The 12,785-nt window shown below is 41.5% G+C and overlaps 1 protein-coding gene and 1 long non-coding RNA gene across 2 annotated transcripts; both read left to right on the forward strand.

Moving 5' to 3' along the window:
• The first annotated feature begins 5,727 nt into the window (after positions 1-5,727).
• On the forward strand, positions 5,728-7,932 carry LOC115609021. The gene is made up of 2 exons (XR_003991714.1): positions 5,728-6,763; positions 7,755-7,932. It is a non-coding gene; the product is annotated as an uncharacterized LOC115609021 (long non-coding RNA).
• Positions 7,933-8,455: 523 nt separating this feature from the next.
• ATP5MC3 (ATP synthase membrane subunit c locus 3) lies at positions 8,456-12,026 on the forward strand. Its single transcript, XM_030488666.1, has 5 exons — positions 8,456-8,634; positions 8,720-8,797; positions 9,785-9,862; positions 10,233-10,426; positions 11,782-12,026. The coding sequence occupies exons 2-5, from the start codon at positions 8,759-8,761 to the stop codon at positions 11,894-11,896; spliced, it is 426 nt and encodes a 141-aa protein (XP_030344526.1). The 5' UTR covers positions 8,456-8,634; positions 8,720-8,758; the 3' UTR covers positions 11,897-12,026.
• Positions 12,027-12,785: the final 759 nt, after the last annotated feature.

Raw genomic sequence — 12,785 nt, forward strand, 5'->3', positions numbered from 1 at the left:
TTATGGGAAAGATTTGAGGTTTGGATTCAGAGATAATGGACTGGCTGCTCACTGCAACATCTCACAGCTGAGACTCCTACCAGGCAGCCAGATTACCGCCTTATAACTCTGCTGTTGTGACTGGTAAGGAACGATTAAAATACAGCTCTCACAAAACAACAACAGCCCCTAGATGAGGCAGCTCCTTGTCTGGCTGTTGAGTACTACCTTCTTTTCATTCCTTCAGATCTATTGGGTTGGAAAACCCCTGGTCCCTCAAACATCTGCCCCAAGGTTTTTCATTCTACGGCACTAATAACATACAGCTCTTCTGCCGCTCAGCTCCCCTTCCCTGAGGGACAGGTGATTTCCAAGAAATACAATTGTTACAGGGGAGTACTTTTAGGAGCTAAGGGAAGGAAATGAAGGAGGCAGGGGTGAAGTACCTCTGTGTCCAAGTGGTTTGGGAAACAAATCAGTGCCAACAGTCCAGAAGGTCAGGTTAGCTGCTGAAAAGACTAAGGACAGGTGACAGGTGAGAGGAGGCAAAGATTAGGAATAGATACAGTAATGCACTGTGAAATGAGACTGGTTATCCTTGTTTCTTGAGTTCAAGACAGTATTTTGAAGTTTGACTTTTCAATAGCATAGGAGAAGCACATTAAGTATGCTTCAAAGCCTATGAAATCTTGTCAACTGTACCCGATTTCATAGACTTATGCTAAACAAAAAAACTTACAAGAATCGTACACGTGGCTACTCTGAAACATTCAGTCAGTGCAAATGTTTGGTAATTTTAGACCTCGATTCTCAATAGAATTTTCCAATACATTCATGTGCCTACATATGACTCTGTATCCTTGAAAATGCTAGGACCTTAAAAATTTTACTTTCCTCCACATTCTTAAAATCAAAATTCTTTCAGGAGATGTAAAATATAATTAAAACAGCCCTATGATTAAAAAAATATAATTAAAACAGATGTAAAATATAATGGAAACAGCTTTGCTAGTAAGGAAAACAACTAAAAATGCCTCCCATGATTTGCAAAAGTACATTCCTGTGCAGAACATGTGAACATAGTCTTTCCTAGTGTTATACTGTAAGCATACTATTGTAAAAACATTACAGGGCTGTGTTTTTTGGTTTCTTTTCTACACATCCTGGGTGAATGGCAAAATATCTGAAAGACAGCAATCATGACTGGAAATGTATGGCTGGAAATTACCTGCCCTGAATCTTATTCCAAATATTCTTCTTGGAGATATATTGTGGGCAAAATATTCTTTTGCTTAACTACAAAATTATATCTAAAATCTGAGCATAGTGGGCTGTCCAGCTGAGGCTCATGAACAGGTTTTGCTCTTTCCTAAGCCATTTCAAGCCTTATATGGTACCGAGTAGTTCTGCTAACACAACTCATCTATTCAGTGGGGCAAAACAGGAGTCAAATGCAGCTATAATATGTTGATATGATACGTATAATATATTCTTATAATATTTACATATCTTATATAGAGCATTATACAGAATATAAAGTTTAATAAGCAGTATTAATTTTGCTGTACACATATGCCACTTTACAATTGAGTAGGGGCAGAATATGCCTTCTACATAAATCTGTTCAGAATCTGGAAAGGCAACAGCTGTGGTGCAAAAAGACAATCCTCTATCATTCCATCCTCAGAATATACTATAGACACAAAGCAATCAAGGACCACTTGATAAAGCAGCACAGCTCTGGTAAACCTCTACAGTTTGTTGCCCCAGCTTTGATGCAAAAACCTCTGAAGACTGCTTAGAGCATATAACAGCCTATGGCTCTCTCCTGTTAACAAGGTGCAGAGCATTCATTCTCCACATGCAAAATTCTGAGTGCTGAGCCAAACTGAAAGAGAAATACAGTAGACATTTGTTGATTTTTATAATGCCCACAAGCATCTACAGATGTGATCCCATGTAATGAAGCATGTGGCCTTAAGCTGGAATTATTTGCAAACAGCAGGATCTCCTGGCAAAAGAGATGGCACTTGCTGTGTTATGAAAGCTGTCCCTCTAAAACCATGTTTGGTTAGCACCTATGCCCTGTTGAAATTGGCATAGATAATTCCAAGTGGGAACAATGCCAGCACAACAGATGGAAGTGAATGCAGGCATGCCAGAGAACCAGTAAGTTCATCAAGTCTAAATATTAGGGACAGAGTCCTTTCCAAGAATTTAGAAACAGCAGGCTGTCCAGAGTTTCTGTATTTTAGGTTCAGAATAAAATATGATCTCTTTTATAACTATAAGCAAAATTACTTTTAGCAATTTAAAAACGTCTCATCTGAGCCACACAAATCATGACAGTACTCAGTTGAATCAGAACAACTTTTTCTCTGTATTCAGACTGGCACGAGGTCCTAGAGGGCAGAAACTGTGCACTGCAATCAAAATGATTCCACAGGTTTTCTGCTAAGTGGTTCAGACTGAAGAGTTTTCAGATGCTAATGAATATTCCTCATTTATATAGCGCCTTCAGGCAGTGATCCCAAAGCAATTTGTAAGTGTATGAGAATTTAAACTCATAGTTGTAAGGTACATCATTCACAATTAAGCAAATGAATCTTGTATGTATTAATAGTCTACAGTCCCATCTCCCCTCCCACCGGGGATTATAAACTGGAACTATACTCTCGGAGGAGAGGGTGGAGATTAACAAAATCCTTCTGCCACAATCCTGGCAGATACATGTGTATCCTGCTTTTGCTCTTTACATGGCATGTATAGCCATAACACATCAGTTATCCAAAGCACTAATCTCCAAACAGGAATAACAATTCCTATGTTTTTTGAGCACTGAACAGCTACCTTTCCTATTTCTCCTTCCAGATTGTGAACATCCAAAATATATTGCCCAAAAATACTTGCCTAGGATCATTTACATGCATCTGACAAATAGGAAGAAGAAATATTTAACAAAAAGAGCGTAGGTACTGTATTTTAAAACTAAGAATCTGTGTTTGAGTTGCAATCCCCCTTGCACAAAAACCCTGTACTTTCAGAAAGAGCCTGCTAACAAAACATCCCTCCATTTTGGGTTTCTTCAACTTCAGCAACCAAAATTTATATATACTTTTGGAAACACTGGCTCAAATATGGCCAAAATTTTGGCTGTCTGTGGTTTCTCTGGATCTGTGTTTTATCAGAAAGCATGTGCCATATGAAACGTGCTATAATTGGGCTGCTGACATTGTGTTCTAACCAGTGCAGCTAACAGTGTCAACTTCGGGCTGAACTTCATTTTCTATTAAAAAGGTGTTTAGTACTGTTAGTAGGAATAAAAGGTGTTGTTGAATTTATTTTCATTTAATTCAGTTATATTCCATAAACTAGAAATCTATGTGTGTGTTATCCCGTCAACTGACTGACCATTTCAGATATCAGCTGGGTTTTTTTACAACACAGATTAGGGAAATAATGTGAGTCATCTGAGTAAGACACCATAGTTAAGAAAGTTTGTGTTCTAAAGTAATACATGAAGAGTAACTTTCATTCCAAAGGTTCTAAATTTTATGTGTACTCATAATAATTAGTTTGATTAAACATCAGCAGTTTTATTACTGCTTTTCCTCAAAAAACAATTTTCAAAAAGTACTAGGTAGATACATAATAATGATTTTTAAATACATGAAAACTCACCCCAAATGTGGCAATCCTGACACATACAGTGTAACAGATGTGGAGCATAAAGTGAAATCTATTCATGAACCTTTCATTTCACATTGAGTTATATTGCAAATACAAATAAATATTACATTAAAATATGGCATCTGAATTTTTTAGACAATTTGTAGTTTTTGCTGACACACAAAATTAGTTTAAAAAAGTACAGGATCATCTTCCACCTTATGAATGCTGGGTTTTACAGAAGGGTGGTTTTGGTTTTACGTGTCTACACTGCTGTACAACTTCCTGAAGCTAACCAGCAGAACCTGAATGCTGGAAAACAGGGCTTGTTGTCCAGAGTGAGAGCAGATCTACTGGTCTTTTCTGGCAAGGCTCCATGGAGCCTTTATCTCACCAGAATGCAGTAGGCAGGATGAAGATGAGAACACCTCTTTTCCATGCTGAATTTCTGCTGTAGCAGAACAGCTTTCCTCTTGACAACATCCCATTTTGTTATGTAGAGTGGCTATGGTAGTAGTAGAGCCTACATATATAATCATTGTGCCATTTAAGGCAGATCTCAGAGACCCAAAAATGACATGACAAGGGTTATAATGGTTTTCAATTCAAATTGGATCAGTGGTCTCAACAAGATCAGCATACTTTCAGGTTCTTGCTAAGTATAAACATGACAACATATTTGTGGTTAATACCATCTGTTTTTAGTACTCAGGTGTTAAAATAGTCAATGAACTGTTGAGCAGAATGCTCTACAGCCTAAACTAGCCCTACTTTGTTAATCTCTTTCAGTTCTCTACTAAAAGGAGCTGTTGAGACTAAAAGACAACTAATTTTAGCAAAAAAAAAAAAAAGGTTGGGTAAGTACTCTGAGGGACAAAGATCACTCAAGAAACAGATTCTCCCTTTCCCCTGTAAAGGAAAAGTTTACAATGATGTGAGAAAACTTTATCATCTGCTTTCTTAATAGGCATCACTTCCAATTCAGCCAACTCGGCAATTAAAACTCCCAACATTACTTATGTCAACATTTGCCAACTGCTAATAATCAATAAGGTAAAAAGGTATTTAGAGTGTGTTACCAAGATAATTTCTGCTTAAAGCAGAGCCCTCTAATAATGGCTTCATTCCTTCATCTTAGAGACAAATTGGTTTAAATATGCTGAAGTGTACTAGGTCTGCTCTGTATACCTTCTTTCCACAAGCTGTGGCTCCAGTTATCTGAGACCTATACAGTCCTGAACAGGAAGATTCAACCACACAGTTGTGAATGGAAAAAGTAGAAGTGCAAGATACTGTCCCTAGTGAAAAACACTGAAACCCCCTGACTTTGTAAATCAATATCAATCAATGCCCTGCAAACTACATCATAAACCTGAAGTTCTAGAGAGCTAACCCTGAGGTAATAACACCACTTTATGTTTCAAAACATTTCACAAACATTAGGACAATCTCAGGGGGCCTTTGAGCCAATTTAATCCTTTGGGGGTATTCCAACAATTAAGAGTTATTGGAATATATACGTTTTCCAAACACATCTCCTCTTCAGAACAGATTTTAAAAAAAAAAGATCAGTGTGAGTATGTGGCATGTTTTGAGTTAATATTTCTCCGCTGGGAGATAAAATATAACCTGAAGGAATAGGGTTTGATCTAGAAGAACTTTTTATTTAAGCTTTGGGCAATCACATTTCTCCCAACTAGCCAAGATTTCTCCTTCAGCTAATACAGAACAGACATTCATCTTTCATAAGTTGTAAAGAATAAATGTTGAATTCTGATGGACCCTTTGGTGCAAAGCACTCTGGACATACTAATTTATTCAGCATTGTACAGGATTTTACTTGTTCAGTTGAACCAATCTGCAATTGCCAAAATTCATCTGTACCTGGAGGAAAACCAACTTGTATCTACAGGGCAGATATGCCAGTTTACAGGTACTTTGCCCAGTTTCCTTATTATCTGCTTTCTGAATGGCAAACTGAACAGATGTAAGACTTCACAGATCTCTTTAAGAAGTCAAGGCAAAAATATCATTTTTATGCACTGTCTGTTCTGATACTCATGTGTCGTAAGAGTCCAATATGTGTAGATACCAATTCATTTTTGGGTTACAAAGTGAAGCTACATGTCACTGTAGGACTGACCTATTACATGGTGCACCTAGGAAATTAGCTGCTTGGCTGTGAGGGTGACACAGGCTGTTGCTTTTCTAAAAATAAGGACACAATGACTGGGAGAATCTTTGTGCTTTAAGGGAAAACCTTAAAAAAGCTCAGGAAACCTGGGATGAACTTTCCATTCTGGGAAAGGAGAAGGCCACACTAGTGAACCACAGCTTGCGGTCACTTGCTGCTCTTACTGCCCTGACATAAACCTGGCTTAACAGTAGGGACTTGTGAGAGAGAAGTGTACTGCTCAAACAGCTACACTTTATCTTCTTTGCCAGAGTCAGAATGGGGAGGAAACCTCCTCTGGCAGCCTCGGCCACTGCCCGCATGCATAACTGGTTCTGTCTGGGAGAGATAGTTGGGAAACTGGGAATCTATTCCAAGAGATTTAGGGAGTTTAAGATAAAATTCCAAGTAGAATAGACTTTCAGAAATGCTGTAAGCAATTGGAAATTACACTATTCTTTAGTGCACTGATGCACTTCCTTGGGGACCTAGCAGCAGGTCAACCAGATAGAAAACAGTGCGAGAAACTGAACATGGTCCCCAGAGATCAGTAACCGCTCTTCTAACTCCTTCTGAAAGAAGCAGATGAGTTGCACTCAAAATATAATATCAGCTGTTATGCCTTAAAAGCAACAATAAACAAGTGTTTAATGGTGGTTTTCACATTGTTCAGACCAGCTTGTGAATTCATTTTTTGCAAAACATTCCAAGGTGGAAATCGTGACAGAAGAGGGCACTTTCCTCATGAGAGAAAAGGGTTTCCATTTAACGCTTTTTTCAATCCATGTGACTTGGCACTGTGAGTATATAGGAGTTTAATGTCCTCTTCCTTCTCCATTCATGACAGCTTTGGGAAGATCTGTTTGACGACTGGAGGTCCAGACTACTACGTTCCTGAGAAGAAAGCATGTCTCTAACCGCTGTGCTTCCTTCCACGAACAAGTGAGTTTCTTTGTTGCAATGGCCTGCTCGCTGCTACACTTCCTAGGGGTAAATGATGTACTTTGTATGTTAGTGCACAGCAACATGTTACATTTAAGTCATTCCACCAGCACAGGATCCATATCTGCTTTATGTTTCGTTTTTTGTTTTGTTTTCATGGTGCTGGAAATATTTGTTGCCACAATAGCAGATAGATTGAAATTTTTTTTTTTGAGTGAAAAGTTCTGTCTAACCATTAAAGGGTTTTGCCATTAATACTTATTTCTTACTTGGTGTTTGTCTATGGAATAACCATTCAGCAGGAACTTCAGATCTGCCCATTCACCTCAGTTCGCAGAGAACAGTGTAAGACATGAAAAGAAAAAAAGAAAACAAAAAAGCAGGCAACTTACAACCTCTTTGGTGTCCTTTATAGACTCCCTTTTTACTGCCCTATTGCTAGGACTCTGGATGCATACCATTACCAAACCAAGCTTGCTGTTGGGCTTGAGGCAGGGAGCAGAAAGCTGGGAAATTCAAACTGTACCAGTCTCTCTGACCTTTGGACCTTCAACTCAGTACAACTCTGCTGTACCAAAGGATCAGAAGGCACAGCTCTGTAGGTTATAAAAGCAACATTATCGTTAACATTAGTATGCATCTGCTGAAAGGGCCTATTGATCGTGTTTGTGGGTAGGTGTTCAAGTTGCTGTTATGGAGTATGTCTCAGCTGCGTGGCACCTGTGGTTCAGTCAACAACGGCAACATCAATACTTCACGTAAGTTTGGAAAAGGCCAGCAGCAAATTCCTAAGAGACCGTGCCACGTTCCTATCCCTAAATATAATGCACATATCCTCTTACTTGTCCCTTTGGAGACAGTTTGTAACACAGAGACTATTTCAGAGTTTATTTTTATGGAACAGATTGTATCAAATAAAAGTCTTGCTGCAACTTAAATATATGTTTCCAGTGTTTTACCCAAAACATGGATTTTTCTGCATTTTTCCTAGTTGGCGCTAATACTACTAAACAGTGGTAAATGACCATTCAAACAGCGATCCCCAATGTCAAGTGAAAAATACTAAAGAACATGTGAGTGATTAAAGTGGTCACCTCGGCAACACATGCTCAGCTCAGCAATGATAATCTTATTGTGATTAAGCGTGATTAAAAAAGATTTCTTCATTACTTGGATGTGAACCTGCTCGTCACACGAAAACGACTTAATAGCGGGGATGTTTTGAACACTTCAGGTGTTCCCAGACTCGCCCTCTTTTTCTGCCTGTGACTCTTGCCACGCTGGGACTTGAGGAGTTCCGGGTTCGTCTCTGCAGCCCGTGAGCGTCCCGCACCCCAACAGGAGCAGCAGCTCCCGCCACGCACTGACACTCCGGGGCGGGGCTGCTCTGCCTTGCTTCACCAGCCAGTGACGCGCCGCAGTGCCCTCACGCCTCCTTCCCCGCAGCGGAACACGCCGCAGCTCTTTACATCTCTCCCCGTTCTCTCTCCGCACCGCGGAGGAGAAGCGCCCTCACCGCGCCGCCCCAGGCGCGGGGTTACGGCGGCAGCGAGGCCGCCGGGCTGGGTCCGCTGCCCGGTGCGCGGCTCCGGCCTAACATCGCCGGCCGCCACGGAGCACTGCAGCAGACACATCCCCGCCCCGCCTGCGCCCCGTGGCGAGGCGGGCACAGCGCGACTGCGGCTGCGCCGGGGCGGGATGGCGACCGCTATGCGCCCCCCGCCGCCGCCAATGGAGCCGGTACAAAGTGACCTTGGCGGCGCGGCCCGCCTCCTTCCGCCACGCTGCATCCGGGCGCTCGCCGCCGGCCTCGCCGCGCCTGCGCACAGAAGCCCTAGTCCGTCGGCTCTGAGGTGCGGCAGCCGGAGCGGGTGAGTGGCGGCGCCGCGCCATCCGCGACCATCGCCTCTCCCGCCTGTCGCCGCGATCTCTTCACCCTCTCCCCTCTCTCCTCAGAGACACCGGATTGTGGCCACCGGGACGCCGCCCGCTAAGATGTTCGCTTGCGCCAAGCTCGCCGCCTCGCCCTCCCTGGTGAGTGGGGGCGCCCGGGCCCGCGGGGGGCGCCGGGGCCGCTTCGAACGCCGTGTCCCGGGCTGCAGCCGGGCGGCGGCGGTCGCGGGGCGCCCGGCAGTCGATGGGGCCTCTGAGCCCCTCGGCAGGCCCCTGCGACGAGTCCCTACCTCGGGCTGCCCGCCCGAGAACGAAAGGGTGGGGGATGGAGGCGGCTGCGGTAAGTCTGGGTTCGTCTTCCCGCTACCTTCGTGTGGGCTAGAGCCCTTTGCCAAGGTGAGGGGCCTTCCCGCACGGGCGGTGAAGGGGGAGGGCAGCGCAAGGAAAAGCTCTTGGGCCTGGTGCGCTCTGCACCTTGCTGTAGGTCAAACTCTAGCCTGTTGCTTGTCCTATGCGAGGCCTGGATTTTTTGCCCTTGCAGAGACAAGGGGCTGTCCTGCTTGAAAACGTCCTCTCTAGCCTGCAGAAGGTCTCCTTTTGCAAGGTGCAGGCACAGGTTTGCCCTGCAGGAAGAGCTTTGTGCAAGAGCTGATATGACCTTAGACTGCTGAAAGCCCAAGGACATATGCAGGCCGCTTGTGAAAGAGGATTCATTCATTTATGCCTGACTAGATTTAAAAGTCTAGGTTATGTCTGTGCATTTAACAACTTTGGAATTCATTTTGATGGCTTTTGGTTTTTTAATTTCAAAATGTGTATTGCTGCCTGCTGGTCTGCCTAGCTTTTTTGTCGCTGTTTTGCTGCATTTTCTCTCAGTCTAAAGCATGTACAAGTTCATTGAATGATGTAGCTGTTCGCAATAATGTCTCCTGAAAACAGTGCTATCAGATTGCGTGGTTGTGTTAGCTTCTGTAACTTTTATTGTATATCCAGATATACAAAGATTGCTGTCTTTCAAGTAAGACAAATGGCTTAGTAGCTAATAGCCTTAGAATCTTACAGACTGTTGTATGGGAACAGCTGTGATCAAATGTGGGGTTTCTTACAGCTCTTTTCCTCCTCATGCAGATCCGTGCTGGATCAAGAATCTTATACAGACCAATTTCGGCATCTGTGTTGTCTAGGCCAGAGGTCAAGAATGGAGAGGTACCTTATAAACAAAATTCTGTATCTTCCTAAATTACCTGGTGAGCCTAAATGTCCTCAACCTAGAGTTCACTTGTACTAACTCAAATACCTATAGTATGAAACTTGCTTTAAGTCAAGCACCTCATAATACATGTTGCTGCCCTGCTGTTTCCCCTGAAAAGTCTTTCACATTTAAAGTTGATTGCTTTCATGTGGAACAGGTAACACTGAAGTTTTTTTTAACTTTTAGTTATAGTCTCATCACTTGGAAGAGGAACTAGATGTTGGATCTAATACAACTTTTGAAACTGCAAAATAACATTATTAAAGTGGTCATAGATGATGGTCTGTGTCTGAATATAATCTTTTTCATGTTTTGTTTTCTTAGGGCAACTCAACACTTAATGGGGCCCAAAATACTGTCTCCCGACTAGCACTTAGAGAATTCCAGACTAGTGCTATCAGCAGGGACATTGACACTGCTGCCAAATTTATTGGTGCTGGTGCTGCCACAGTAGGTGTGGCCGGTTCTGGTGCTGGTATTGGAACAGTCTTCGGTAGTCTAATCATTGGTTATGCCAGGTAATCAATCTCTGTCTTACGAAGCTCTCGAATTGCATGCAGATATATCTTGAGACAGTACCCCCAGATAAGCCAAGTGGTAATAAGGACGATGGCACTAAAATAAATTACGTTAATAATTGCTGTTAGTGATAAACATGGATAAATAGAATAATATGAGACTGTATTCATTCATTGGGATGGCTCTGTTGTTAAATTCAGAACTTTGTACACTCCTGCCTAGTGAAGAGACATGAAAGAACTGAGATTGTTAGACTTTGTCAAAGTTCTGGTCACCAAAGTCCAGTGTTTCAGCATTCAGTTCCAAAACTGAACTAAAAATCTAGCCTGGATTTTTTTGCCCATGTGAGGGGAGAAGTCCATAAGAGAGACTGCATGAAAACTAGTAATAAGCAATGTGAGTTTGTATGCTTTAGACTTTGTAGTCAGGATTGTTGCTTAGACATAGGTGCTTAATTCATTTTTCCAACACATTCGGCTTTGCATCTCAGACTGTGTAATTACTTTATTGAATGAAATCTGAAGGGGGTGGGGATTTTATAGTAGAGGTGAACTTCTTCCAGATAAGTTTACAATGTTCCTGTAGTAGAAATAGTTCACGTGGTATCATGGAAGAGCAGACTTGGTACAGATACAAAAAAGCTTTGCAGACTGTTTCATGTTCTTCATTGCTCTTTCAACCAGTTAAGACTTAATGTCTTATTTCTTAATAAAGATTCTTAAGCCCTACTGAAGACAAGGAAGTTCACCTTCCACTTGAAGAAACATAAGTATTTTCAGTACAAAAGTAATGTCTCCTTAATTTGGCATGAACATGTCAATAAGAGGCTGTAGAATGTTACTTCAGAATTTTTTTTTTCTCTCCCAGACACTTGGAGGGATAATTCATTGCATTTTTGCAGCAAACTGCTGTGTAGTTATTTTTTTGCTCTAGGTGGTTTCAGTTCCTGTATTTGAGAGTTACTTAAAATGCTACAGACAAACTTCCTTGGAATATTGTTCTAATGTCACAGATGTGAAGTAAATTTCTAAAGCATAGTGCTGGCAGTTCCTGCGTGGGAGGATGTGGAGAAGTCAAATTCAAAAGCATATATGCATGTAGTCGTCAAAAACTGTGCTTAATTGGAACAGCCATATAAAGTCTGCATAACCTGAATCTCGTCTTAATTGCCAACTCATTTGTCTTCAGTAAGATCATTGCTAAAAATTACTCCTGCTTGGATTTACGGGATTTTCCTGTTACGGAATATATGGCAAGGAAGTATGAGGTTCTGAATCTGTCAGATGCATTAAACTGTATGAAAAACATCTGAATTGTAAAGATAAAAAGGACTTACACCTTCGCTTTCTTTTAGAAATCCTTCTCTGAAGCAGCAGCTGTTCTCATATGCTATCCTGGGATTCGCCCTGTCTGAAGCTATGGGTCTCTTCTGTCTGATGGTTGCTTTCTTGATCCTCTTTGCCATGTGAAAGGAGATCTGCCTGTAATATTGGCATTGGAATGTAACTGCATTTTATGGGACTCCCAAAATGTTGGTGTCATGGAAATTGATGCTATTTCCGAAGTCATTTCATTAAAGATAACAACTTTAACTGTCAACCTGTTGCCTGCATTTATTATCTTTCTCACTAGGATATCTGGAAGACAGCATCTTGTCATTCAGTCACCACGGATTCCTCCTGATTATGACATATCACATAGAACCCTTCAAATAATGACTTCAAGTCAAACATTTTATTTATTAATATATATGGGCATATCGCTTGTCTGTTAAAATTAATGTAGCATAGCCTTGAAAAATCAAAGGATACACAGATTAAATTTGAAAGGCTGTACTGCCGGCTTTGTTCCTTCACTTGCATTTCAAACTTACCCAGAGCTGTTTCTGCACAATTTTTTTTCTTCGGCTGGCTGGCACATAAGGTGTTCTGGCCACTTTTGCTAGAAGGAGCTAAACACAAATCCACGAACAGTGAAAGGAGAGTTCACTTTGTGTCGGTTTTCATTTACATGATAAATTTTGATCACCATGGTAAAAATTTTCCACTTGGGCCTGACAAGTGTCCCAGTTGAACTAAGCTAACAACTGCTTTAGGTAGTCCACGTTTTTAGGTGGTCCGCAATTGTGGCACATCATTGATTATTACCCTCTTATGTAGTTACTGCATTCTTGGCATCACCTAATTAAGAGGGAGAATTTACAGCTTCCTAAATTTGTTAAGTCAGCCTTGCATTATCTCAAATTGTTTTAGTAGCAGTAGGATCAAAGCATCTTTATTAAGTAAGTATCTGCAGTATCAAGCTTTGCTTCTCACTGTTATCTGTCTTTTAACAATTTAAATGCATTTACGGTGTTGC

This window comes from Strigops habroptila, chromosome 5 (assembly GCF_004027225.2).
Source record: "Strigops habroptila isolate Jane chromosome 5, bStrHab1.2.pri, whole genome shotgun sequence".
NCBI lineage: Eukaryota > Metazoa > Chordata > Aves > Psittaciformes > Psittacidae > Strigops > Strigops habroptila.